General features: G+C 29.9%; 4 protein-coding genes across 4 annotated transcripts in view; 2 read left to right on the top strand and 2 right to left on the bottom strand.

The window, feature by feature from the left end:
* Positions 1-8,182, top strand: part of LOC105365513 (alpha-protein kinase 1) — a 21,917-nt gene extending 13,735 nt beyond the window's left edge. The window contains 8 exon segments of the mRNA XM_011503705.1: positions 179-349; positions 2,654-3,050; positions 3,920-4,079; positions 4,909-5,001; positions 5,110-5,569; positions 6,132-6,884; positions 7,230-7,555; positions 7,557-8,182. Of these exon segments, the coding sequence (XP_011502007.1) occupies positions 179-349; positions 2,654-3,050; positions 3,920-4,079; positions 4,909-5,001; positions 5,110-5,569; positions 6,132-6,884; positions 7,230-7,555; positions 7,557-7,686 (2,490 nt within the window). The 3' untranslated portion in view covers positions 7,687-8,182.
* Positions 8,183-9,180: 998 nt separating this feature from the next.
* On the bottom strand, positions 9,181-14,280 carry Tsp2A (tetraspanin 2A). Its single transcript, XM_011503579.1, has 4 exons — positions 14,056-14,280; positions 11,384-11,581; positions 10,515-10,691; positions 9,181-9,717 (listed from the first exon to the last, which is right to left on the bottom strand). The coding sequence occupies exons 1-4, from the start codon at positions 14,149-14,151 to the stop codon at positions 9,526-9,528; spliced, it is 663 nt and encodes a 220-aa protein (XP_011501881.1). The 5' UTR covers positions 14,152-14,280; the 3' UTR covers positions 9,181-9,525.
* A 3,428-nt stretch (positions 14,281-17,708) lies between these two features.
* On the bottom strand, positions 17,709-18,915 carry Vps37B (vacuolar protein sorting 37B). Its single transcript, XM_011503578.1, has 4 exons — positions 18,480-18,915; positions 18,212-18,383; positions 18,046-18,128; positions 17,709-17,965 (listed from the first exon to the last, which is right to left on the bottom strand). The coding sequence occupies exons 1-4, from the start codon at positions 18,609-18,611 to the stop codon at positions 17,741-17,743; spliced, it is 612 nt and encodes a 203-aa protein (XP_011501880.1). The 5' UTR covers positions 18,612-18,915; the 3' UTR covers positions 17,709-17,740.
* Positions 18,916-20,056: 1,141 nt separating this feature from the next.
* Positions 20,057-21,505, top strand: mRpL44 (mitochondrial ribosomal protein L44). The gene is made up of 5 exons (XM_011503704.1): positions 20,057-20,126; positions 20,291-20,657; positions 20,744-20,828; positions 20,913-21,216; positions 21,290-21,505. Exons 1-5 carry the CDS (start codon positions 20,057-20,059, stop codon positions 21,454-21,456), a joined length of 993 nt encoding a protein of 330 aa, XP_011502006.1. The 3' UTR covers positions 21,457-21,505.
* Positions 21,506-27,080: the final 5,575 nt, after the last annotated feature.

Here is a 27,080-nt window from a genome sequence, read left to right as displayed (position 1 = left end):
ACGTAATTTCCGTCTGGACGGATAATAAATGCGCGTGCCCTCTCACTGTCTTATCATTTGAAGCAGTTGGCAGGCATTGTTCGCTTTTTGCCAATATGAAAAAGGAAGAAGAGAAAAATAATGGCTGAGAGGTAAATACGAAGAGAGCTGTGCAAAGACGTGAATTTATTTGTGGCAGGCTACAGGGACGACGCGCTTGGAGATCATAACGACGAGCCCAGTCTTATCGTCGGTAGTGGAGGTGCATTCGAAGCCAGCCGACGTGCCCGGCGTGAAGAACAATCTCGCCGAGCCTGAATACGACTTCCTGTCCAAGCAACCGACCGAAATTGTCGACGAAACGTATAAGGTAATGTATTTCGTGTACCGTACCGCGCATCCTCTGTCTCTTTGCACTCTTTTACTACGATCGCATCTCGATTAGAGCGCGCTGAAAATCAATTGGAAAGTAGAGACTCTTGCATAAGCCTCGTTTCGGTCGGTTTATAAAAAAAAAACTTGTGCACATTTCTAAATTACCTTTGCGTAATTGCGATTTTCCTTCCTTTCAACTCTTGTTGCCGTCCGACATATAATAGATTTCACTCGATGCGGGACTTGGGAAGCGCCGAGCAAGCGTATATCGGCGTCTCGAAAGTCCAGCCACATTTCTATCCGCATTTCCCCCATTTTCCATGGAAAAATATAACGACTTTAAATAAGTGTCTTAATCTTTAAGCAGCAAAGTGCATATCAAAACTAGAATGCTTTAGTATTTAGAAAGATTTAGAATGCAATTTAAAGCGCATATGAGATCATTAAGAATTTATCCTTTCGATCCTCTTTCGATATTTCTTGCTTTGTCTTGTTTTTTTTTTTTTATTTATTTAAAAATGAAAAACCAGTTCAGCTTATCCGGTTATTGAAACTAAAGTGAAACCTGTAGAATAAAATATTAGCTTATAATAACGCATTAGAAATTCCACTCGAGCTACGTACAATGGAAAAGTAGATAAATATGTCAATATAAGAATTTATGGATTTATGACTAAAATCAGCCTAAAATAATTTTGTGTGCAAATTCTATTAGTTAAATTATTTTGTAATTTTATTAACAGAATAATATTATTCATTATCCTTAATCAGCTTCTTTTATAATTATAAATGCTTATAACAACCGCGGTCTCGACTTCTTGTAAAAAAAATGTTTTCATCATTGCAAAACATAAAGATTAACTTAGTTGTAATAAAATTAAATAATGTGAATTTTATTTTTTTACATTAAACATTAATTAGCGATATAATCATTTTTATCGATAAAATAAAATTTTTATTTTCTAGTTAAAGAATAAGTATCAGCAAACATAATATTACTATTTGGTAAAAAAAAAAAAAAAAAAAAAAACAAATCCTTACAAAAATTTACGAATTTATGAATAAATAGATATCGATTTTAACAATTGTAAATGAATATTGTCGATAAATAATTATAATATACTAAATCATTTTTTCTAATCATTTAATTTGTATTGTAAGCAAATCATTGATTTTCAAATCTCAACTGTCAAGTAATATTCCAGAACCTTTCCAAGGCATTCATTTGATTTAACTCCTAAAAAATAATTATTATTATTACAAGAGAGATTATTACAAGCGGTTTTCTCTATATATCTAGGGTTCTCTTATAAATGCGTTTCCGTAACCTCATATAAGACTTGGTATATCACGTATGGATATTTTCATTGGATACCGTCCCTGGAATATCGAAATTCGGCATTTTTTCATTATTGAAAGTACCTACATAAATTCTCAATAATAAACAAATATATTTTATAAATTTATCCCACGATGCCGAAATAATAAGAAGATGCAGAAAATAAAAGAAAAAATGAAAGGCAAACAATGTAGGCCAGTCTGACCACGACCTCGATCTGCTCCTTTCCACTCCTATCCGATCTCTAACGGCCCTTTCTAATGCGTTGCCTATGTGCTTTTTCACCTCGAGTGAAAATATTTTCATCGCACAATATAAAAATTAAATATAATTACATTTCCCATTGAATTATATCCTTTGCATGGCTCTTTATCGCGATTGACATTCTTGCTCTAGGTTCTGCTAGAATTTTACATATAATATCTTAACCACCGGCTATACAATTTCTGTTCTTTGTATATGAAAATATATTCTTTTCACCATTCTCTTCAAAATAACCTATTTAAAGAAATTATCTATTATACGTCATACATTATTTATAGAATTTTCAACGAAGGCTTCTTTCAGTAACTCAAGAATTTATTACACAATATTAGGCGCTATCGTTATGCTTTACGACAATTCTGATCACATATTAATCTTTAGCTACAACTAAGTCATCTATAAAGACAAAGATATCATCATAAATAAACTATAAATCTACCTATATATATATATATATATATATATATATTTTAAATTTGTTGTAATTATATAAACAAATATACTATAGAAATATTATGTAGTGATGGCTGACTATGTGAGGCGTTTTAAAATTCAGTTTTAAATGGATTTTTATTTGCGAGGCTTGCGGATACAATTTCCTACATATACGCAGATTCACGAATGGATAAAACATGTTAGATAGCGTGCTATAAAGTATCGAATGGGCAATAAGAACGCTTAATATCGTTTCCACAGGTGATAAATCTGCGCCCATCTTCCAAGTTGGCAAGCATCGGAAGTCAAAAGTTACGAGCATCATCGCGTCGTGATAAGGAAAATCCCACGGGTCTGGTAACGCGTCTCGGCGGCACCATCGTTAAGGATGGTTTAACCACCGTCCACGAAACCAGTGTCATTGGTACCTATATTAATGGGAAGTATGCCCAAGTGCTTCAGAGCTCTTCGCGGGTCCTTAATACTCCTGGCCAAATCGTCGGCGGCGCCGGATTCGAAAACGCAGCTAAGATAAGGCCCAATGGCACTCAACGCATCCTCAAGACTCTTGGACCCCAGCAGCATGGCAAACTTAAGCAACAGCTGGAACCGACAGTTCCGATTCAAACCGAAGAATCCCAGAATGAACCTCAGTCCGGTAAGTATGCCCATTTCTTGAGAAAATTTGTACGTACTTGTTTCCCATGAATTCCATTTTTTGCTACTAATGCGTTTTGTGATTTAAAAAGTACATTATGAGATGATGTGAGGTGTAATAATAGTATTCCGTTGAATGTCAAGATGTGCCTGGAAAGATTTTTTTTATTCGTTTCTGCATTAATGCTCCCTTGAGGGAGGGAGTAACACGAAACTCCTAAATAAACGATGCTCTTTTCTAGGAGGGAAAATGTCATAAGGTAAAATATTGCCCAAGTATTTAAGTTTTGATTGAAAACGTCTTGTGTAATATTTCACGTAATCTCGTATATATTCTCAGAATGCCAAACGTCATTTTCATTTCTCTTTCTAGATTTTGAATTACATAGGAAAGTGCCCACCTCATAATAATAATTGCTCCTGGCGAAATGTAGTAAAAAATTAATGCAGTCTGTGATGAAAATCTATATTGATTTTTTACATAACAAATGATTAATCAAAAATGTAGAATAAATATTTTAATGTATTGTTTTTTGTGTAATTTTCGATGCTTAGAGCTAATGTAATATTATAATTAGTCTCGTCGTGCTTTTCATACCGTATATTATTATTTTCATGCATTCTATTTAAATAGAATTACCATTCATCCTTGTATATTTCTGTACATTGATGAAATGAAAATGACGACATAAATTACCGCCACATGAATTAATAATGCATTAAGCTGCTATACTCAAAACAAAAAAAACAAAAAAGACATAGATGGGGCGGGGGGGCTTTACATTCGCACGCTTATCCGATTGATGTAAAAGACTAGTCAATCCTACAACCGCCGGAAATCGATACTTGATAATAAAAAATGATCCACAGGTCTCGGAGGAGTACGACCCGGTCGTCGTCAACCAAGCAATACTGTTCGACCCAAATTTCGCAATAAGATCGTTGACGAGACCGAAAGTAACGAGAGCGGAGCTCAACAGAACCGGTCCTTAAACAAGAATCGACCATCCGGCGTTCGACTTAACTATAAGTACTTGTACATTAAAATTGAAAATATATATCCATACCGAATATTTTTCGTTTATCAATCGGTGGGCAACAGCTAAAACTACTGTACGTCAATTTAAAATAGCACATTGTGAAAACTACTCGTTGAGTTGGATATTTCATTCAGTGCTTCTCACTGGCTAAAATGATATTTATTTTTTATTTCAATTTATTTGAAACCGCATCAAAATGAGCTAGATTCTGTTAATTATCATTTAAAAAAATGCTATTGTTATAGTCACAAGTAATTTTATAAATATGCAAATATATTGCAAGTACGCTGCTAAAAACTAGATTAAATTAATCTTTCAAAATACGAAGCTTCATCCTTAATTTATAAAATAGAAAACAATTAAATTTAATTAAAAAATGACTTACCGCCCTTCGCCATATTTTTATTTATATCTATAAGCATCCCATTATATTCTTTTTATAAGCTATTTTTGTAAGCTAGTCATGCTAAAATTATAAAAATAATAATAACTGTAATTAAATTACCGAGTCTTTTGAGCATTAAAATTCAATAAGCAAATCCTTTCAATTTGTATTTTCATTTAAAAAATATATTTTCATATTGATAAAACTAAGACTTAACAATGAATGAAACTTGGTTAAAAATTTTTTAAAAACTTGGAAAATCTTTGAAAAACCAATGCTTTCAGTTTATTCAAAATTTATAAAATTGGAATAATTCTTTTAATCGAATGCTTTCTTCTCAGTTTTCTTAAATATACAAATTCATTAATATGTTTACACAGCTGTTCTTTCAGCCATATAATTTAGTTTAACGATCTTTTGTGCAATTAATCCAGGAACAGAACCCATCACCAAACGACATCGACGACAGAGTCATCCAATGGAACGCGTCGACGTAGCGGTTTCCGTCCGTCAACACTCTGTCAAACGTGAAATTATAGAATATATATATATATATATATACGCTTAAGATTAGATTGATTAATTAATCAATGGCGCTTGACCTAACGTAACAATTATTTACTTCCAGGTTGAAGTTCATGGACCCGGTATTCAGCCAGAACGAGTTCCGCGGCCAAATCCAAATTGCCACGCACCCAGGGTCGCTGGTCCTACAAAACAACGCCTAAGCCACGCATCCAAATTCGTAAGCATAGTGACGACGAGCCCCGACAGCCGGGATCTGTCGACGCCCAAGCCCAGCAACAATTACAAGCTCTTTCGGCCTCTGGAACCGAGGATGCCCCTTTGCCTCTGAACCAGCGTAAGCTCCAAGAGGGTGAGCTAGACGGAGAACTTGACGAAAGCGAGTCCGAAGACGTCATTAACGTCAGCGTCCAGCAACAACAGCAGCAACAACAGCGACAGCTAGAGCCGCCTCAAATGGCCGAGAAAATCCTTCCCATAGAGACCATTAATGTTGAGATATCGACACCCGCGGATCTCAACGACATATACTTCGAGATTGCAACCGTCAAGTCACCCTACGAGTTCCAGGTACTCGTTTCCCTCATTTCTTCATTCGATAGCCTAGCTTATAACTTTATTAATTTTTTTTTACATACAAATTGTTTCCTCGATTCCAAACGGATACTTAAACTATCGTAAAATATTTTAAATTAATAAGTAGACCAGGATTTATAGAATATTCGTACGATTTTTATATGATAATCGTTGAGTTCGACGCGCAGCTTCATATTTGCAATAATTATTTAGCTCTTTGTCGCATACGTTAGAACGGAGTGCGTAAAAATGAACGAGGAAGCTAAGAACAAATATTGCGCATTTTTGCGCATTTAAATAGGCCGAAGGAAGTGAAAAAGTCCGATTATTTTAACCATTTCGTAATATAATACGAAGAGCAAACAGCAAGAACAACGGAACTGTTCGTAAATACTAGCTTCACTGAACCTTTATTTTAAGCACAAGTCGTTATTGCCTTTCGTAAGGAATTGTCCAAAGCAACCAAATTAATCGCGAGAGTGTGACGAGCTTAATAAATATACGAGTATACGTAGATAGGGAAAGCACGAGCAGTGAGAATAATGATATGTTTCAGGTGGGTACTTCCCGTAACACCCGCTACGTAACGGTGACCTCGACACTGAAAAAGTCTTTCACGACAGTGGAGCCCTCGGGATCCGTATCTCTAAGCGAACCTCTCACAGAGAACATCCTTGCAAACACGGGCGCAGCCTATGAAACGAGTCTACCATTGGACTCGTCGGTAGCCACCTTACCTGCCATTGTCCTTGAGCCGAGTCAAGTGACTCCACCTCTCGAGACCATTACTGAAACCTTCTCTACAATGCAGACTCTCCTCAAGACTCACTTGTTGCCAATTATCACTAACGGTAGTACAACCACCCGACTGACCCTTGTCCAAACTTACAACGTTGCGCGGATCGTCACCGCAACCAAAACCTTGCCGCCGCCCGAAATTTATCAGTTTGTTCCCAGCAAGACCCTCAATGAGTTCAATTCGAAGCTCGATGAAGCCGGCAGTGAGCTCCATCTCGAGCTCGATTTTGGCGATGACGAGCATGACGACGAAGACATACCCAAACGAATCGTTGCTCCGAACACCGACCTCGATGCCGACCTCGATCCATTCAAGACACAAACGACGACGACAAGACCCAAACTCGACCTCCTCGGCAGTCAACCGACTAGCGAACTCCCCATGACTCCTGAACAAATCCAGCAACTGGCTTTCATCAATCTTCTGGGACAGCAGCAAAAGCAGCAACAGAAACAACAGCAACAACAACAGCAACAGCAACAGCAACAACAGCAGCAGCAGCAACCTCAGGTCAATTACTTCTCAATATTCTCTTTTATTCTGTTTTCTTCTCTTTAAATAGATGCTTAAAAGATACTTGAATTTCTGGCTCATTCTCTTACTTAATTGTAGCATGTAAACAAAGTAAAGTACACTAAAACAACGTCGAGAACAATTTAACCGTACATTATGTTAATAAATTAAAATATTTCGCTGCAAATGAATACTCATAATTTTATAAAGTTATCGGTATTTGTTAAGCAAATGTCCATGAATTTCGGAGTGATTTAAAGGAGCCATTACATAATATAAAGCCATTGTAAGGTAAAAAACAAAGGAAGATGTTAATGAAAGCGTTGTTAACTTGATGAATAGGTGATAGCAACTTCGAGACCAATAGTAGTACTAGAGACAGTCTACGAGTCGCACGTAATACCACTGGTGAATGCCGGCAATACTATTTATTCGACATTGAGCCGAGCTGTTGCAACGATACCACGCACTTCATACGAATACGGCACATCGACGATATCACCGCTGCTGGCACAAGTACCCCAGGTACCACAAGTTCCCCAAGTGCCGCAGGTACCTCTATTTCCACAAGCGCAGCCTCAATTCACGGTGACGAGTGCTCCAATCGTCCAGCAAACGGTCGCCACGGTCTCGGACTCGCGTGTGCTCAAGCTAACCTTCGGCGCCAAGAACACGGCTTGTCCCGACCGAGCGCACGACCTACGTCACTTCCACGATAGCGTTGCAGCCAGCTGTACCCAACTTTCCAGGCTTCTTTCCTCCAGCGGTCGGCTACGCCGGATATCCTTTCGTCGGTTAAGATCACAGCTTCAAATCGTCAAAACGAACTTCTAACCCAAACCAGCATCTTTCACAGGAATCAATCATTATCGCTTTCTATATACTTAGATCGATCGTCTACTTTCTGTTTTACACTTAAATCTCGAGATTCTCGGAGAGTCGGCTGATTAATCGAACTGTATTTGAGATGACGACGATCTTTTGGCACTTGGAGGCCAATCTTCCTCTCGTTACAAATAGATATCAAATCTTACTTGGAGATATATCCTTCCTAATCCTTTGAAGTTGCTGTAAATTAAATTGATACCCCGAACAAAGAGATCGTTGAGATGAAATTATTGCGATATAATTGAAGACAACTTTTATATGTGTTATTAGATTTTATTTAAAAACAATTAAGTTATTTGATATTTATAAAAACCGTTATGAATTTTTAGTGCTGTTTAACCACTATTTCTTAAAAGAGCTTTCAACTAATAATTAACATAAGCTATTCTGCTCTATATTTAACAAAGTACACGTCACTTGAACAAAAAAAAAAAAAAAACAGTAATGGATCGAGCAATCGTTTAATAATGCTGGCAACTTTGTTCATAAGTAATTTTTGTTTTTACTAAGTAAACGTGAAACCGCTATACATAATATACATTGTTACAATTTGTTTACGTATATGTGAAAAAATACCAAGGCAGTTAAGATATAAACGAAAGTCAGCGGCATTACAACGGTATTGAAATCACCAGAGCAATCGCCGGTAACTATTTAACATTCTATTTTGCCTTTTCTTGAGTTTAAATCTTAAATTTCTTCTTTTTTTTTTAATTACTCGACCGAAAAAGAAAAAGATAAAATGTGACCCAACAATACTAAAATAAAAACGTTTAACGGTCATTATTCAAGATACTCGCAATTTATCTTATAAATAAATTTGTATTGTAAATAAATTATTTTTACATTTTACAATGATATTATATTTACTCTTTATTTACAAAAATTATATATATATATATATATATATATATATATATATATATATATATAATTTTTGTAAATAAAGAGTAAAGTAAAACTCAAATATCGTGTTTTTTAAATTTGCATCTTCTTTACCTTGAACTTCTTTAACTTGAAAGGAATGAAATGACGTCAGTAGGTAACGTCACGAAAAGAAAGGGAAATCATGCAGTATATGGAAAAGAAAAGGAATAAACTTTCTCCAGACAGATGGAGTCAAAGATTGGCAACCTGGTTGACTGAAAATTTGATCCTTGAGTAGCGAAGATGGAAAGCGTATAGCCTCTCTTTACCCGCTACTTTACATTCGAATCTTATTTATAATTATTTTGATAGTCACAACAGCGTAGTCTTATAAAGTGGCTATTATAAATACCGTGCAATTTAACGTAAATTTTCTTTGGTAAATAAAAAAGAAAAAAATTAATTACACGTAACAAGTGGTTACGTAAGTATGTTAGAATTATTTGTTATCCGAATGCAAGTGAATGATTTATTTTGTGAATAATTAAAAATGCAACAATATTATATAAACACATGCACGTTAGCCGTAAAATTAAAAAGATTCGAATGACGCGAATCGATAATGTTCGTAGCCAAGAAACCTACTTCATGCACTCAACACATATTCCCCACGATACATGCAATTACTTATGTTAATAGCGCAGTGCATACGATAATGGCCACTTTAATGCTTGAAAGTTACGAGCTGCTCCTCCTTCTTGATAGCCTGGATGAGAATTAATGAGAGGATAGCTTGAATCACCTGTAATACGGAGACACGTTAGGTTAATTATGCTGATCGAGAGGCTCAACTAGCTGTAGAGCTGTGAAAAGGTTGAATTATTCATACATGAATCATGCAGAGGCCAAGTGCTAGACCAGCAAGCCATCCAGATCGCGCTTCAAGGAACCAGGTGAGCTCTTCTACACAGCCATGGAAAAAGGCATTCCCTGTCACCGTGTCGCGGCATTCGGTTGGTAATGGCTTCAGCAAGGTAAGATAGTCCATGGGGCCATCCGCGCCACAGCAGCCAATCTAAGATTAACCCACTCGTACTCATTCTAGCTTATACCCTCTTTTTTTTCTTTATTTCTAAATCTTAAAACTATTATAAAATCATTCACTTGTAGTTATTATTTTTCAATGCTTCATACTACCTACGTGCATACATCTCATACATTTTTTACGTTTGCATTTCCATGATTGTTTTACGATTTAAAACCATAAAAAATGTTTTATAGTAACCGAACTCGTACGGATGAAAAATGTATAATTGATGTGCGATGTGCAAGCACATGAATAAATATCTTTAAATAAGCATTTAATCGAGACTATATTTTAAAAATAAAATTAAAAAAAAAAAGAACAATAATAACTTAAATTGTATCTAATTTTTCATCGATAATGACTAGTGCGTCTAATGATTTATCATGACTCATGCAATATTTTACTTGCCCATAAATAATTCTAAAGGCATACATATGAAAAATAACTATGTACATAATTAAAAAAAAAACATATATTTCTGCTTAAATATACAATTAACGTTATTCAATTAATCGAACATTGTACTTTTTTCAACATTTAATGACTATGATATAATAATTATATTCCCATCAATACGAGTGCATTGCCATAAATATGTTAAATTTTGAGACTGCATTTAAGTGAAACTGCGAGCAAAAAGCTTTGAAAGCTAAGGTTAGATAAATGAGTGGCTCGAAATGTTGAAAAAAAAAAAAAAAAATTGAAAACTTGTGATAGTAATAGTTGATGGATAGTAATAGTAAACCAGATAGTTATGAAATGGAAAGAGAAAAAAATAATCTTACATTTTCTTGGACCATTCTCAAGACAACGGAGACACGTGTATGTTGGGAGTTAATAATGAGATTTGTCATGGACTTCCTGATGAGTGGCTGTATCTGACTATCATAGGTAGAATAGTCAAGAAGGACAGCCGAGCCAGCAAGAGCAAAGACGAAGGAGAGCCCCTGCAATCCGATGTTCTGAAGACAAATGGTCGTTATTACGATTGATAATAAAATTGATAATAAAAATCATAAACTTGTAAATTTTACAATACATTGATAATTTAATAATACGTCGATCGATATTATTGTTCCTACAATAGTAGCTTCCAGTATATTTATATAATCATTAAGCAGTATCTTTAAGTAATAATTATTATTGAATTATTAATAAGACATTTGAATTGATATTCTTAATTAATGTTCTTCTTTCTTTTAATATTTTGAAATATGAAAAGAAAGGTATTAAAGAATATTAACAAATTTAAGTCGTATACTTTAATTAACTATAAATATGAATTTAATAATAAAAAAAAAATTGAATAGAATTAAAGTACACACGCACGCACGCGCGCGCGCGCGCGCGCACACACACACACACATATATGTGTGTAAATATATAATATTAAGAACTGCAGTATAAGTAATAGATTAATTATCAACATTATTAAACAATTTTTCTTTTAGTAGATAAAAATTTTTTCTTGAATATCCTAATAAGAAATTATTCCTTTAAATACATTAATAATTCACTGCGTTAATTAGACACTAAGCCACTAATGCAGTAGCTATATCAATTATTGAATTCGAAACGACAGAATAAGTAAAATTTAATTTGAAAAAATAAATACCATGGCCATTTGTTATCCCGTGATAAAAGTTATACTTACCACAAACAGCGCTGGCTGACTCTCCATCAATGAGGACGCGCATCCCACGAAGGATATTGCAATTACAAGAACTGCTGCGAATATCAATATGTTTACACCAATATAGAACTCATTGATCTGGAGGAACTCAACCCACTCTTGAAAACCCGGCTCAATCCTTAACCAGAGCGAGAGGCCAAAGGTACCACTGCCGAGGATCTGTGAACAAAGTTCATCGCTTATTTAAACCGCACTAATCTTATCTAAATCTACTTCCGCGCGACATCCAATCTCTGTCCTATTGCTTTATCGTCAAAACGGCCCCACATTTTCTCTCTAGGTACCGCTCTCTCTCTCTCTCTCTCTCTCTCTCTCTCTCTCTCTCTCTATCTGCGTGTACGCTATGATATGATACGAGCGTTAAAATTTAGTTTTTTACAGAAATTTTAAAAAACACATAGATCTACGATAATCATGATCATCGTGTTTAATAAATTATATTATTATTCACTATCTGACTAATTCAAATATTACATATTTATTTTTAATATACATTTCTTAATTTCATTTTTACTTTCAGAGATGGCAAATTTTATGCATTTATGAGTCCTCTTTAACGATTTATGTAAAATCAATTTAATATCAATAACAATTATATTATTTATCATATATTTATTAGTGGTTTTTCATATACAACTTTAGTCATGAAATCATTGCATATTATTCATTAACAAAAGTATAAATTATAATTTTAATTTTATTATTGTAAAAGTTACAAAATTTATGGCAAAATTTTTATCTAATAGCGTAGTATTATAATTTAGTAGAATTATAATAATTTTAAACTAATTGTTTAATTTTAAAAGTATTAAACATAATTAATAATAATCTATAAATTAGATTTCAAATTAAATTAAATGAAGAAAAAGGCTGTAATAATAAAGCACAATAATGGTAAAATTCAAACGATTTATATATTATGTCAATCAAAATTATTAATAGTATATGATTAAGGTATACACTTATAATATTAATAAAGAAATAAATTTTTATTTTATTTTCAGTGTGCAGAAAGTTGACAATGTAAAATTAATGCTAAATTATTTGCAATAATTATAACTTAACATTAACAAATAAATATTTGCAATTACATTGTGAAGAAATCATATTTTAATTTTTTTGTCAATTATTAGTAAAATTTTTTAATTTTTCGTAAAAATACTTGGAATTTTCTTGAATAATTACCAACAGTATACATTTATCCAATTTTTTTGTAATATGTCAAATATACATAAATGATTCATTTATTTCAAAACTTACAGAATATGCGCATATAAATCATAAGTGGATTTAATCAAATTGGAAATCACATCAGGAAGATTAATAATTAAAAAAGGAAATAATTATGCGGAGGCATAACAACGAAATTGCATCATTTTATGACGATATATGAATCTGAACAATTCAAATAAAGAAATAAAGAAAGAAAGACAAAAAATATGTAAAAAACAAATATATATTAAATTATTTACTATTTATAAGTTAATAAAGTATAATTTAAATTTTATCAAGTATATTTTTAATCCTATATTTCAATATCCTCTAAAATTGAAATATAATTCATTGAATTTCATAAAAATTCAACACCCAAATGACTTACTATTTTTACGCCTACACCATACATCTATATATGCTAGAAAAATTGTGTAATACTATATTCCTTCCTATGTCATATTTTGAGCTCTCGTCTCTGTTGAATTGTTAAAGTATACAATAGATTATTAAATGTGAATGGTATAATTCCCTCTGTATAAAGAAACGCTATAGATGAAGAGGAAAAGAAACCATCAACGCAAAGAGACTTGCGTTACGTGTCATTTTCCAGGTCGAGGCTTATCGGATCACGCGTGCGCACAACATTCTCAACGCTAGTACACTCTTCATTACGATTTCCAAAAAGTTGAATCTAGATTGTGTCGTTATAGTCTAAACTAACATCGGTTGAAGTAATAAATTCAATTTCTGATTTTCAATAAGAGTTAATGTGAAAATGCAAGGCTTTCGACATGAAAGCACTAGAATAATATTCCAATTGTATTCGATTCGTGTTAATGCATTCGATTATTTATTTTAAAAATTATCAACGCAAGAAATTTAGACAACAGTCTATCAGGAAATAATCCGTCAATTTTTTAATATACGGTATACTTTATTAATAGTAATCCATCTTATCTAAAATAAATAGTAAACTAACGTTTGTAGAGAATTTTTTTAATGTTAACGAAATGTTCATTAACAACATATTAAATAAAATATTAAATAAATTTTAAATAATATATTCGAACACGTTATAGATATGTAGGGTATGGGTACATAAATGACCGAAAGTTTAACGTTCATCCAAATATCCACAATTTAATAAATGGAGCAATTATACTAATTTGCAAAATTATAAGCGATATACAATGCAATCGATTTATATTGTAAAAAAAGAATAAAAAAATTGAATGATTTTACAAATGTTAATAAACATTATTAACCAAACAGACAGAGGGAGAGAGGGATGTGAATATAAGAATGGAGCAACGAATAAAACAATGTCAAATCATGTCAAAGTGCATCACAGTACATATCAATTTGTATATTCGAAGTGAAAGCGACAATGATTCGGCCGATAAGAGCCGCGTACTCACCCACATGATAGCACTGAAGCAGAAAAGCGTGTACTTGATACACTCGATCCTGCGCTCGAGCAGTGCCGCGTTAGAGTTTTGTATCTTTGGAACCATCTTCTTGTGATTACGGGCCAAGACTAAGCCCGGTATGCCAGGTGTCCGCGACTTCCTTATCGCCGGTAACTAGTCTGATAACGAAGATAAGCCCAAGCCCCGCCCTACGCCGTAATTGAGCAACACGATACCGCCTACCGATCATGAGCATGTGCAGGAAAGAATTACACATCGAAGAAAGAGTCGGTACTGGGCCTTCCCTAGCCAAGGCCACTTGTTTGTCAAAGTTTTTCCATAATGGCTAAATTAGCTAAGGTACTATTTTAAGGATCAACAGTGTCTCAAAGTGCCTATCTTGGTAGCTGTACAATATCAACTGTTACTCCAATAAATTCGCAAATTGCAAATATCTCAAACAAGCTTATATTATTAATATTAACATGCGTCGTTCGATCTTGGTAAAATTTTAATAATTAATATTTTCTACTTGACCTATTGTTTAATTTAACTTATATTAATTTCTTTTTAATTTCGCAAACAATTTATAAACGATGTGTTCCAATTTTTTTTTCCTCATGATTCATATATGAAATAATAAATAAAATACAAACTGCTGTGTGCAAAAAAATCTTATTCATTTTATTCGAATAATTTAATACGTAGTTTAATGGAAACATTGTTATACTATCCTCTATTTTAGAATATGCAACGTCTAGTTGAGACACTGATATAATTATAGGCTGAAATATTATATTATTAAAAATTTTAATCAATATATCAGTGTATTTTTAAATATTATTTCAAATTATATATAGTAGGAAAATATTCTTTCTAATAATCTTAATATAATAATACACACAAATATTTTTAGCGATAGTTTTCGCTGACTCATACTGTTACAAATTTAATTATCACGAAAGAGTCTGTATCTGTAAATGTAGATCCTATTATGGAGATATTTCATTTTAATTAAGTTGAATATATATAGCTTTACTCTTTAAAATAATTATTTTGTTTAGCTAATTATACAGAGTTTAAAATTTATTGTAATTTCGGTAAATAATATTCTATTTAACCTTTTGCTGTTTAAATCAAATATAAAAATTATTAAATATAATTTTTCATAAATTTACAAATTACATGTCCATTGCTACTATAATAGCTTTTTCATAATATAGTTTTTTAATTATATAATTAGATATATTCAAGTTAAATAATATTTTGTATTTAACTTTAATTGTTATTATAGATAAGGGGAACACTTTTATTTATACAGAAAACCAAAGAACGTGTAAACTTTTGAAAATTAAGATTAAATCCAGAATTCAATAAAAATAGTAAACATTTTTGCATAATGAATTCTAAATAATCATTTAATACTTTAGCTTAATATTATATATTGTCTACATGACTATATCTAAAACTCTTGTGCTTTTACACTATTTAATTCTAATTTATTTAGTTTTTAATATATTTTGAACCTGTACTTAATCGATAATAAATAAATTTTACTTTATTTTCATTTTAAATCATGTTTTTTATATTTTACAAATTCACTATGAAATTTTATCAAATATGTAAGACAAAATTGTATGGTATATAATTGAATTTTACGATTCTTATGCACGCATACGTCAAATAATACGTATGTGTTTTACAATCAAGGTATCTATGTATATAATACAGATGTAATACGTGGTGGCGTATAAACGGAATGTACAAAAGTTATAAAAACACTATGGTTCATATATACTAAGCATTACAACATATTGTATTTAAGGTGAATTATATAGATTTATAATGATACGTCAATAAATAAATTTATCAACTAATGATTACATTTTTAAATTTTTATTTTCCTCTATTAAAAAAAAACCAAAGATATAATTAAAAAAATTAAAATTTTAATTATGAAGCTCTTCGTTAACTTTTAAAACTAACAAATATTGTAATAAGATTAATATAAAATAATTTTGATAATGAATTTGAACACATCAATATTTAGTCTTTTATTTTTATTTTTTTATAAATAGCAATGAAATTTCAAAAAACATTAAAAAATTTTTTTTATATTTTTCAACTCTAATTTTATTCTTCGGATATTATTTATTATTTATACTGCTCATAAAAAATATTAAAATTTAAATTTAAATCTGGCGCATTTCTACTAATCTAGTGTATTTATTAGCAGAATCTTTCTTTAGAGTGAACGTCAATGTCATTTCAAATCAATAAGTATTTAACATTTTTATTAAAAAATTTTAAACACATTCGAACTAAAATATGTATTAATACATGTATTAATCTATTTAAGATGTATTTATGTTAACCTTTTAAAAAATATAAATCCACGTTCATAGCTCCACGGCTTATTTTCAAAACTATTTAGTTTCTAACCAAAACTGTTATATAATATATTTATACAATACACAATATACAATACAATAGAAAATATAATTACATAATTTCTGTAGTAATGCAATTATATTTTTTAAAAATTTTAATCAGTGAAATAATTCTTCAAAAAATAATAAAAAATGTACATATTTAATATCATACCATTTTCATGAAATGAATACTTCAAGATTATTCAAAAGTTGTTACAAATTTCAAATCACTATGTCTACGAAAACTAAACCTAATTATTATGACATATTGAAAATTCCATGCAATAGTAATCAAAAAGATATTAAAAATGCTTATTATAAGCTTTCAAAAGAATATCATCCAGATAAAAATAATTCAATAGCAGCGAAAGGAGTATTTCAAAATGTGTGTAGTGCTTATGAAGTGTTAAGTAACAAAGATAAACGCTTGCACTATGATCATCAATTAAATATCAAAAGGTATCCAAAATATACAAATTCTGAAGCCAAAGAAAAACTTAAAAAAGATGAACTTTTTAGGTTCAACAAATTGAATAAAAACTCTTTTATGTTTACACATAAAATATATACAAATAATTTTAATAACAGATCAAATAATTTTAGGCAATATACTTACCATATGCATGAGCATTCGAGAGAAACATTTTATGATCCATATGACAAAAATTCATATAAAATTAATAACATCTGTGTATTGATTTACATTACTATCTTTTTATTTTTGATTAAGGAAGAGTGTAAAAGTATGGATGAAATTGATAAATTTTATAAGAACAATAAGGGCAAGAAGAAATGATCTTTCCAATATGTATTGTTGAGGTTAAATAAAATATTACTTATGTTCTTAAGCATTAATTATCCTTGTAGAAAAATATAAAAATTGTATTATACAAAAGAAATAAACATTTATTTTGAAAAATATATATTTTATTACTAATGCCAACCATTTACAATATCGTTATTATTAAAAAACTTCTAGACTACCCATTTCAATGTTAATATAAGCTGAAGTATTGTAATTTAACGTACAAAATTATTAACAAATATCAGTTCATAATAATTAAACTATTTATAGTCTTAAATATTCTAATAACTTGAGATGTTTCATAAATACATGTAATTAAAACAAATAAGAAAAATAACTTAAATAATTTCAGTAGAAATTGTACTGAGTATTTTTTATATTATGAGATTAATACATCAAATAATTTACAATATAGAATGTACTTCTATAATAAAATATATTAATACCGATGAAAAATTTAAAACGGTTTTAAAATAGGAGGCACTGGCATAGGCATAGGTACAATAAAATTGCCAGCAATTGGGTATCCTGGATTTGTAGAATGCATCAAAGGTTTTCTCATTAATTCTCTCATTTTATCAACTTTTACTTTTCTCATATGCATAATTTTACGTCTTGTAAGGAATTGTTCTAAAAATTCATCTACTTCCATTTCGCCACCTAAAAATTTTTCAGCTACTTTCTGAAATTGAAATAAATGAATCGATTAATAGTTATACATAATTAATATCGAATAAACCAATAAAAAAAATATTTTCAAACCTCAGATTCTTCTTCGATTTCTGTTGCTGCAGCTTGTAAAAGATCTAATGCAGTGTCAACTGTTATAGAGTTAGCTCTATTTGCTACAAAATTAATTTATTTATAATTAAAACAGCATTTAATTGAGAATATAACAAACTATATGATTACTTGTTAAAATACATACATATTTGTTCAAGCTTTTCTTGTACACTTAAACACAATTGATTACCTTCCTCGCTAAGAGTTTGAATCGATATTTTAGCTTCTTCTAATTCAGGTTCTTTTGATAAATTAAATTCAGCCAATGAATGATTTCTTACCATTATCTCATCTTTTTGTGCTTGTAAATTTAACAACTAGAAATAATAATTTTCTATGAATAAAATTCAGTTACATTCAATAAAATATCTAAATTTTGTAAAGGATTGAAGAAATGAATTCATAATTAAAACCTGTTGATTGTCTTTAATAATTTCTTCAAACTTTGTATCGTCGTTTAACAGATTTTTCAATTCATCTGTACTGGAATTGGAAAGTGAACCTACAGTAGCTGATATGTCAGGCTCAATATTGGTTTTAAACATTTTAAATGCGTTTTATAATACAGAGCTAAAAATAATGAAAAATATCGACTAACACGCGATATTTAATTTGATTAGAATAAAATTTGTATATCTTGATAACTGTAAATGAACGTCATTGCTAATAATTTAAGACTTCCAAATACTTAGTATTGACTAACGAACAATGTAAAAGATAGTAAACTTTTCACGAAACTTGTGAATCTTGATTAGTTACTCTCTTCATTGCTTGCTAACCTAGTATAGTTCAATGTTGTAATTTGGATAATGTGAAGCTTCAAGAAGAAACAAATAAGATAACTTTAAGTTATCTTAAATCTTTTATGATTTGGATACTACGCATTGGAAATTTTACTATTTGTATATCGGACTTTAAAACATTAATTTAAATATTGTAACTGTAAAAAGTTAACTTTTATAGAAAATAGAAAGAGTACGGTTACGACGTATTTTCAGTACTTAATATCTATAATTATTTTAAAATACGTTTCACAATTAAATTTGAAAGAAACGCTGAGTTTTTCTTACATTATGAAATATATATTAAATTACATTTTTCTCAAAAAAAATTAAAAATATAAATGAAATAAACTTCTTGCATTTTATTCCAGCTTGCAAATCAAATAATATATTTAATTGAATAAATAATAGTCATCTATAATTAAAAACAATATTTTTATTTTATAATGCATCATTACAGGTTTATTAAAAGTATTTTTTACATGAAATTTATTTAAAAATTGATAGATATTCAAAGTAATATATTGCATCATTGTATTAGTTTATATCATGATTGAGTAAAAAGAATTTTTATTTGTTAAATAAATACAATTATCATACACAATTGATGAAATGAAAAGAATTTAAAATTTAATATTTATTTAATTTATAATGCTGATTATAACATTATAATTATATAAACTATAAAAATTTTGTTCAAATATTTTCAAAGTATTACTGCTTCTAAAAAATAAATCTTTATTTTTAATATTTTAAAACCTTAGTCTATATTTAATGATAAAGAAATATGAATTGTTGAACGAAACATATAAAGTTCAAAATACATAAACCTTTTTATATTATTTGGTATCAAGATTTATAAACCTAACATAAATTTAACAAATGTATAATAAAATTGAATGTTTATCAATATTATCATTCTTTATAATTGTTTAAATAAAAACAAGAAGAAATAGATATAATTGAACATTTTATTTAACATATAAAAGTATATTATATTATATTATATATTATATTACATATTATATTATAACATAATATGTTATGATCATATGAATTTTACGAATTTTTTAAAATATAACCTATAAGTTATCTTAAAGAACGCATTTAGAGTATCTTCTTTTATCTGTGTTATTATTGACTTTTTAATTGATACGAACAGTTTTACGACAATTTTGCTGTGAAAAGTAAAACAAAAATTGTTTATCATGTATAGCATAAAGACTTGTATAAAATCAATTATTGAATTTCATAAATTAAAGAGCATTAGTCAAATATGTACGTATAATATTTTTAATTAAAATATAAAAAGAGAGGTTAAATTCATTATAATTAATCATTTTTTATTTGTAATACAAAATTACTTGTTTGTTTACTTTATCAAGGGGCTTTATATTAATATATTATATGTTAGTTATTATTATCAATATTTTCTTTTATAGCTCAGAGGCATATAAAAAGACATATTCGACCAACTTTAATTGAATTAACAAAGCGTAAAAGAAAGTTAAAAGAAACATTTTCAAATCCACGAAATGAGTATCTGGAATGGAATTGGAATGCTGAATTATTTGCATTTAATAGTAGACTGACAGAAAAGTTTGATTTAGAACTATTGAAACAAGCATTTACGCACAGATCATACATTATTAATGAAACAGAAAAACAGAAGCAAGTTGGAATTGAAAATCCAATATTGGATCTAGTAGATAATACAGAATTTATAATAGAGGGAGAGCAAATAGTACCTTTAATTATTGAAAATTATTTAAGCCATGCTTTACCACTTGCTCCGCAAGAATGTATTTAGTAAGAGATTTATTACATGCTTAATTTAATTTAAATAATTCATATTATTATAGACATTTGTAAAATGTAAAATGTTTTTATTTTAGTGCTTTAAAAAATTATCTTCTTTCTACTGAAATTCTTGCTAAAACATCTTCATGCATTGGAGTTAAGGATTTAATTTTATCTATGGTATCTTTGTTATTTTTCAATAAATCTCACACCGATTTACTTAATCCATTTAATAATTTGATCAAGTATTTATTCCGTTACTAGGAAAGACATCCGACTGAAGAAACACTGGCTAAGACATTTTATGCATTAATATCAGCTTTAAATCGCAGTGTAAATTTAGAGCACGCGAGTCTTTTTGTTCGTGACATTCTAATATCATTATTAGTAGAGAAAGATTTAACTGAAATATGGTGTGTAGAAGATCCAATCAGCATTTTAAATGATATACTTAGTAGAGAGAATAAGGAACTTGCAGAACCAAGAATAATTGCTCAAACGGGAATAAACACACTTTTATCAGTTTATCAAATTGCTGTTTATTCTAACAAAAAATTCTTAGGCTCTGGTAGGTAGCAAAACTTCAAAAGCCTATCTTGTTATAAGCAACTCATTAGAATATTTTGCTTACAATGTTTAAGGAATTGGTGAAACAATTGAAGAAGCTAAAAATATGGCAGCACTTAATACGCTTCATAAGATGTTTGGTCTACTGGATTCTAGTAAACCGATAAGATGTAATTTGAAAATAGATGATTCTGGTTCAAAAAATTTACCACTTACAGAATGGAGAAGTCAAAATGCTTAAAATATATAATGCTGTATCAGAAAATTTTTTTGAATAGTTACAAAATAAGTTTAGATAGAAAAGAATAAATATAAAAAATCTTTGTTAAATTAGATGGATGATTCTATATATTTAAAAGTAATAATGAATAGCCTATAAATTATTAGTTATTTAAAATGAATAATCTATTAAATTAGATGTAACGGACAAATAGTATACAGATTTTAATTGCCAATTTTATTTATACATTAAATCACCTCATAAATGAAAAATTTAAATAAAATTATTTATAAATATTTCGTCTTATAATGTGTAAAAAGAACGAAACATTTATAAAAAAAAAATTATCGCATCCGAATATGTACAATTATCATTATGAGATTAAAATATTGATGTATATACAATACAAATGAATATAATTAGATATTAATAATTGACGGCATTTCTTAAACAAGACATGTAACAATGATGCATGATGAAATTTTATATTTTACATTTGTTTAATAACCGAATTCGTGAAATCGTTTTGGAATTTGTCAGACAATTTTTTTTCCAGTCTTAATCAATTAAACATTTTTACATGAATAATTAATTAATGTTTTCCTCGTGGCTCAAATTAAGAAGTGCGATTTTGATAGCACAAGTAATAGGATTTGAATACATTTTTTAAAAATCATTGTCAAATAGAAAAAACAGGAAAGATGATTGATTCAAAGGAAAAGTAAAGATATTTTCGCCAGTTCAATTTACAGGGATTGAGATGGATAAATACGAAGTCATACGAGTGTTTCACCAGTGCGCACCTATAAAAGGCTAATGTATCGAATGAATCCCTACCATCGTGCGACTTGCATGACTCCAGTGCATTCTTTCACTCGACTTTTATGTTGCTCATTCTTGGTTAAATAAAAAGTCCTCCCGATTCAGCGATTAACAGCGTCGCGCATAAGGGAACGCGATGAATAATTTGAACTCAGCCGAAGCAGAGAAAGTATTGGATCAATGCATTCGCGCCTTTAGTTTTTTTAGTCGGATCACAACCCGACTTTACGCATCAATATGAGTCACAAAAAATGATTGCCCAAGAAAAGTAATCTACAACTAAAAGAATCTGCAGCCCGGGATAATGAATAATCCGTCGTTTATACCATGAATCAAAGGAAAAAAGATTTTTAAAAATTTGAAAATACGTATAATTATGACAGTATGACTTCCTTTTTTACCCTGTTTTCTTAATTTTTAAATTTCCAAAGCTCTCAGAGTTATGAATAATGCTACGACTATCTAACATTTCTTATCGATAACACCACAGACAAATTCACATACTACATGCTTTTAAGTAAACAAAATCTCCTTCACTTAACATTCTCATAACTCTTTCACATTTGATTACAATTCATAACGAAAAAGCAGCTGAATTTTAAATTATAAAATAAGATATAATTGTTCTGATAAATTAAATTATTTTGACGAACTTATCGATAATTAAAAAATGTAAAAAAATATGATAAAAGTAGTCGACGCAGCAACCAATTTTCAAGTCGACGATACTTGATATTTATGATGACTCAGGCAAATTAGATGTAGAGCTGGTACATTCCAACCAGAGTACGATTATAATTCCTAAACCAACGAATTCCAAAAGACAAGAAAGTTAAATTAAGTTTTCCATTTAATTGAATTTCATTTACATTTAAGCTTTGAAGATGCATCATTTTATAATAATTGTCCATTCTCTCATAAAAATTACCGAATGAAAGGGGGTAAACGACAAGAAGAAAAATTTCGTGCAAAACTGATTATTTCTTAAATAAAGTTTACACTTTTCTAATCCTATACGGAAGTACAATAAACAAGCGCATTGTATACATTTTTGTACATAATTATAAATGTTTACGATTGTAATATACAAATAAACCATTAGAGCGATGACTTTTATTTTTAATACATCAAATTTGCGAATAATTCTCAAATAATACAAATTATCATTTTTAATACTTAATCTGTATACTTTCTGGGCCGTTATAAAGTGTAAAGTTATGTTCCACCGAACTCAATAGTCTGCAGACATCTATTTCATTAAAATTAAAATAAGCGAATCACAGAATTTCGCGTATCAATATTATTTGTAATTCCTGGGAATGCAAAATAAAGGGCGAGAGAGGGAAGGGACTGAAAGAATAATACTATCCTTGTATAACACTACCTCGTTCGCTCGCTTGCTGTAGTTAAATCGATTTTTCAATATGGCCTGTATATACTATATTATATATACTGTAGTATGAATCCCCAGATCCTGACAAATACATGCACGCGTCTCCAGTATCTCTCTCTCTCTCTCTCTTTTCCTTTTTCTATGTGCGCGCGGAGATCCGAGTTGAAACGAGCTCGTATATTGATTATTTACAGTTGAGTCTATCCCCTTTAAGCTGGTTCATCCTTGCCTCTTTCCACGCGACCCCACTCACACGCCTGCGTCGCTTCGCCAGGGTGCCGACGTCTATCGTCTCCCTCTTCTCTCTCGCTCTCACCATATCCCCTCCCCTCACCCGCCCCCTCTCACTTTCAAGACTCCCATGACCGAGCATCGCGACCAGTCGAAGGCCAGAATACACGAAAGGGAGAGAGAAGAGAGAGAATAAGCAACGGAGTCGCCAACCGAGTTTCTCTCACGCGCGTGCGCACTCATCACACTACGAATAACCACGAGCATTTTTGCACCAGGGCCAAACTTTCCTATACATACAAGTTGCATACATATATTCAGCCATACACGGCAAAGAGCAGAGTAATCGCGGTCGCGCTATTCCTGCGTGCAACGACTCAATGGCGCTGCCACACCCTTTCAACGTCGTATAATCAGAACTATTGTCTTTTCAGCTTCTCTCCGTCTGTACCAGTCTTCAAAACTGCTCTAAAGTGAAGCCAAGTAAATGATGAAGGACCGGGCAACATAACCTCAGTTGCGCAAAACCGAGACTTTAAGCAAGAGAATTTGATGCTTAGTGGTTGGAGGGTAGGGTGGAAAGAAGGAAGGATCAACGTTATTATCAACTAATATTACATTTATGGATCATGATTTGTGGTAGCACGACCTTCTAGCGTACATATTTTCTCTCCATCTTTTACCATCGAATTGCGTCTAAAGTCTTGTATCTGTTTGCTATTTGTTAGAGCTTTTTTTCTTATATCGACGATATAATTACCAATCGGTATTTACAAAACCCTGATTGACGAGCAACTTCATCCATAAGCTAAATTAAGTTACAAAGTTTCCATGCGTTAGCGAGTTTGGTTCAAGCTCAATAGATGATGCATTTTGGTAACGTTAACTCACCTGTGTAGTAGTCACAACGATCGATATCCGCATACAAATAAGAAACATTTATTTGGTGACAATTGTGAATTTTAATAGGCCAGAGCAGTTAAAGAAACAAAGCTTATCCTTAAAAAATGCCTTTAAAAGTCTACCTAGAATTAATTTTTGCCTTGGTAATTGATTTTTTGACGTGCTTAAATTCGACGATTTATCGGTTTATTTAACTGTGACATCAATTTAGCTTATTATAAATATCTTTTTATCGCTCAACGATGTTGCAGTTACGAATGAAAATGACTAATCGATACTCTGAGATTAAAGCTGCGATGAAAGTAGAATGTGAAAGACGCATTCTCGCCATGAGAAACACTTGTAGTGCCTCGTGTGTTACAATTAAAACCGAGTATCAGTACCTTTATTAAAAAATTTCTTAATCTCGAGTTTATGCTCTTATGTTGATTTCGGCAATCATCGGAACATTGGTATCTCGACAGGACTTTAGCTTTTGCACAAAATTCACGGGAGAAAAAAGTAATCGATAAAGGGAATATAAATTGAATCGAATAATTAAAAATAAAATTGTTACAATATTGTTATTTTTATTAACTATATTTTTATATATAAAATGTAACCTTTGTAAATAAAAGTTTTTCTATCTAAGCCGTAGTTAATAATTTTCATTGAGATCAATAAAACGAATCTGATTTTTACGCAGTTTCAAATTAATTATCCCTTTTAGCAGTTTTTGCTGTTCGTGATTTATAATACTAAAATAAACTTTGATTATCTAATTAAATTACATATATATTTTTAGTGTCTCGAACAAGTAAAAAATATTTTCTTATCCTTTTTTAATAGAATTGTTATTTTCTTCCTTTTATTACAAATTCCAGCGAATTTAATTTTGTAATTGAAAATATATATATAAAAGTATATATAAAAGCTTGAAATTTTTTACGTTAACAATATAACTGAATATAATGTTCAATATTTTTTCTATTTATAATTGTAGTAGAAATAATCATAGTTTGAGTATCAGCAATTACAGTATCATACTTAAACCAACGCGTATATTTTTGCTCTTTTTATAATTTTAGAGAAATTAGGATTAGAAGGTAAAAATGATATTTGAACATTAAGACTTGAAGTTCAGTTAGATAATACGAATATTATGAAGATGAAGGTTACTATCTACATCGTTTTATTTTATGCATACAGATCAATATATCGAAATTTAATATATAGAAATTTCAAAGTCTAAAATGGATTATTTACCAATTTATAATTGTTAATATCAGTAAATGATCTTTGAAAGACTGGAGGTCAGTGTTATTTTTCAATGTTTTTTTAATACCATAAATATTATAAATTTACTAAGATAATTGTAAACTATTAAAGTAACATAATGTCATAATTGTTTTATTTATTTTATTTTAAAATTATAACGACTATAAAAGTGTTAGCTATTTAATAAATGCATTAGTAAATTATTGCATTAGTTTACAAATTGTTTAACTTATCAATTATCCACGTATATGCATATATAGCGGGGGGGGGGGGGATAGCCACATTTGCGCATATAATAAAATATTGATTTACGAAAAAGAATCTATATGAGAATACATATAGTTATATATTCTATATAAGGATAAATATTAAAATTATAGAGAATGATGAAAAATCAAATGCTCAATATTTTTGTATGATATGCAAGTTTTCACTAAGGGTTTTAATGTAATCAAGAAAAATTAGTAATTACTATTCAATAATAGTCGTTTATTATTGTTCAGATATTATTCAGATTTTATTTAGATTTAGATTATATTATTTAGATATTTTTAGATGTCTTATATATTATTTAGATTTCTATAAGATTTTCCATTATATAATTATTATAAAAATAATATGAGCAGTCTTTATATTATTTGGACTCTAGTAATGATCTTATCTTTAATTGTTAATAGGTGATTGGAGATTTTCTCTTTTTTTTTTAAATATTTTAGATTTGAAAAATCTATTGCTATTTAATGTAAAAAATATTATGCATTTCGTATTCGAATAGTTAATTCATAAGTTTAAATATTTATTATACATGAAGTGATATTTTAAATATTGTATTCGTGTCATTAATAAATGTTTCAACTCTTTGAGAAAGAAAGTTTTATTACTTGATTAAGACTTGATAATAATAATTATGTTTATATTATTATTTAATATGATTTAGATGTAATTTATATTTATGAAGTTTTTAATTTTTTTAAAATTTATTTATACATGAATGCTGTCATTTATTTGTCCTTGTAAAAATTTACAATTATTATATTAT

The sequence above is a fragment of the Ceratosolen solmsi genome, unplaced genomic scaffold (genome assembly GCF_000503995.2).
Source record: "Ceratosolen solmsi marchali unplaced genomic scaffold, CerSol_1.0 scaffold8, whole genome shotgun sequence".
Lineage (NCBI taxonomy): Eukaryota > Metazoa > Arthropoda > Insecta > Hymenoptera > Agaonidae > Ceratosolen > Ceratosolen solmsi.
Note: the sequence above shows the minus strand (reverse complement) of the source record. Positions and strands in the feature narration are given on the sequence as shown.

What these genes read in the sequence shown, in the direction of transcription:
- mRpL44 (XM_011503704.1), top strand. Translation starts at nt 20,057, where the DNA reads ATGTATAGCATAAAGACTTGTATAAAATCAATTATTGAATTTCATAAA. An exon ending in GCTCCGCAAGAATGTATTTA is followed by an intron (nt 20,658 to 20,743) that starts GTAAGAGATTTA and finishes TTTTTATTTTAG; the next exon opens with TGCTTTAAAAAATTATCTTC. An exon ending in AGGATTTAATTTTATCTATG is followed by an intron (nt 20,829 to 20,912) that starts GTATCTTTGTTA and finishes TTCCGTTACTAG; the next exon opens with GAAAGACATCCGACTGAAGA.
- Vps37B (XM_011503578.1), bottom strand. Translation starts at nt 18,611, where the DNA reads ATGTTTAAAACCAATATTGAGCCTGACATATCAGCTACTGTAGGTTCA. An exon ending in TTATTAAAGACAATCAACAG is followed by an intron (nt 18,384 to 18,479) that starts GTTTTAATTATG and finishes TATTATTTCTAG; the next exon opens with TTGTTAAATTTACAAGCACA. An exon ending in AGAAAAGCTTGAACAAATAT is followed by an intron (nt 18,129 to 18,211) that starts GTATGTATTTTA and finishes TTAATTTTGTAG; the next exon opens with CAAATAGAGCTAACTCTATA.
- Tsp2A (XM_011503579.1), bottom strand. Translation starts at nt 14,151, where the DNA reads ATGGTTCCAAAGATACAAAACTCTAACGCGGCACTGCTCGAGCGCAGG. An exon ending in GCTTCAGTGCTATCATGTGG is followed by an intron (nt 11,582 to 14,055) that starts GTGAGTACGCGG and finishes CTTTGTTCACAG; the next exon opens with ATCCTCGGCAGTGGTACCTT. An exon ending in TGAGAATGGTCCAAGAAAAT is followed by an intron (nt 9,718 to 10,514) that starts GTAAGATTATTT and finishes GGTTAATCTTAG; the next exon opens with ATTGGCTGCTGTGGCGCGGA.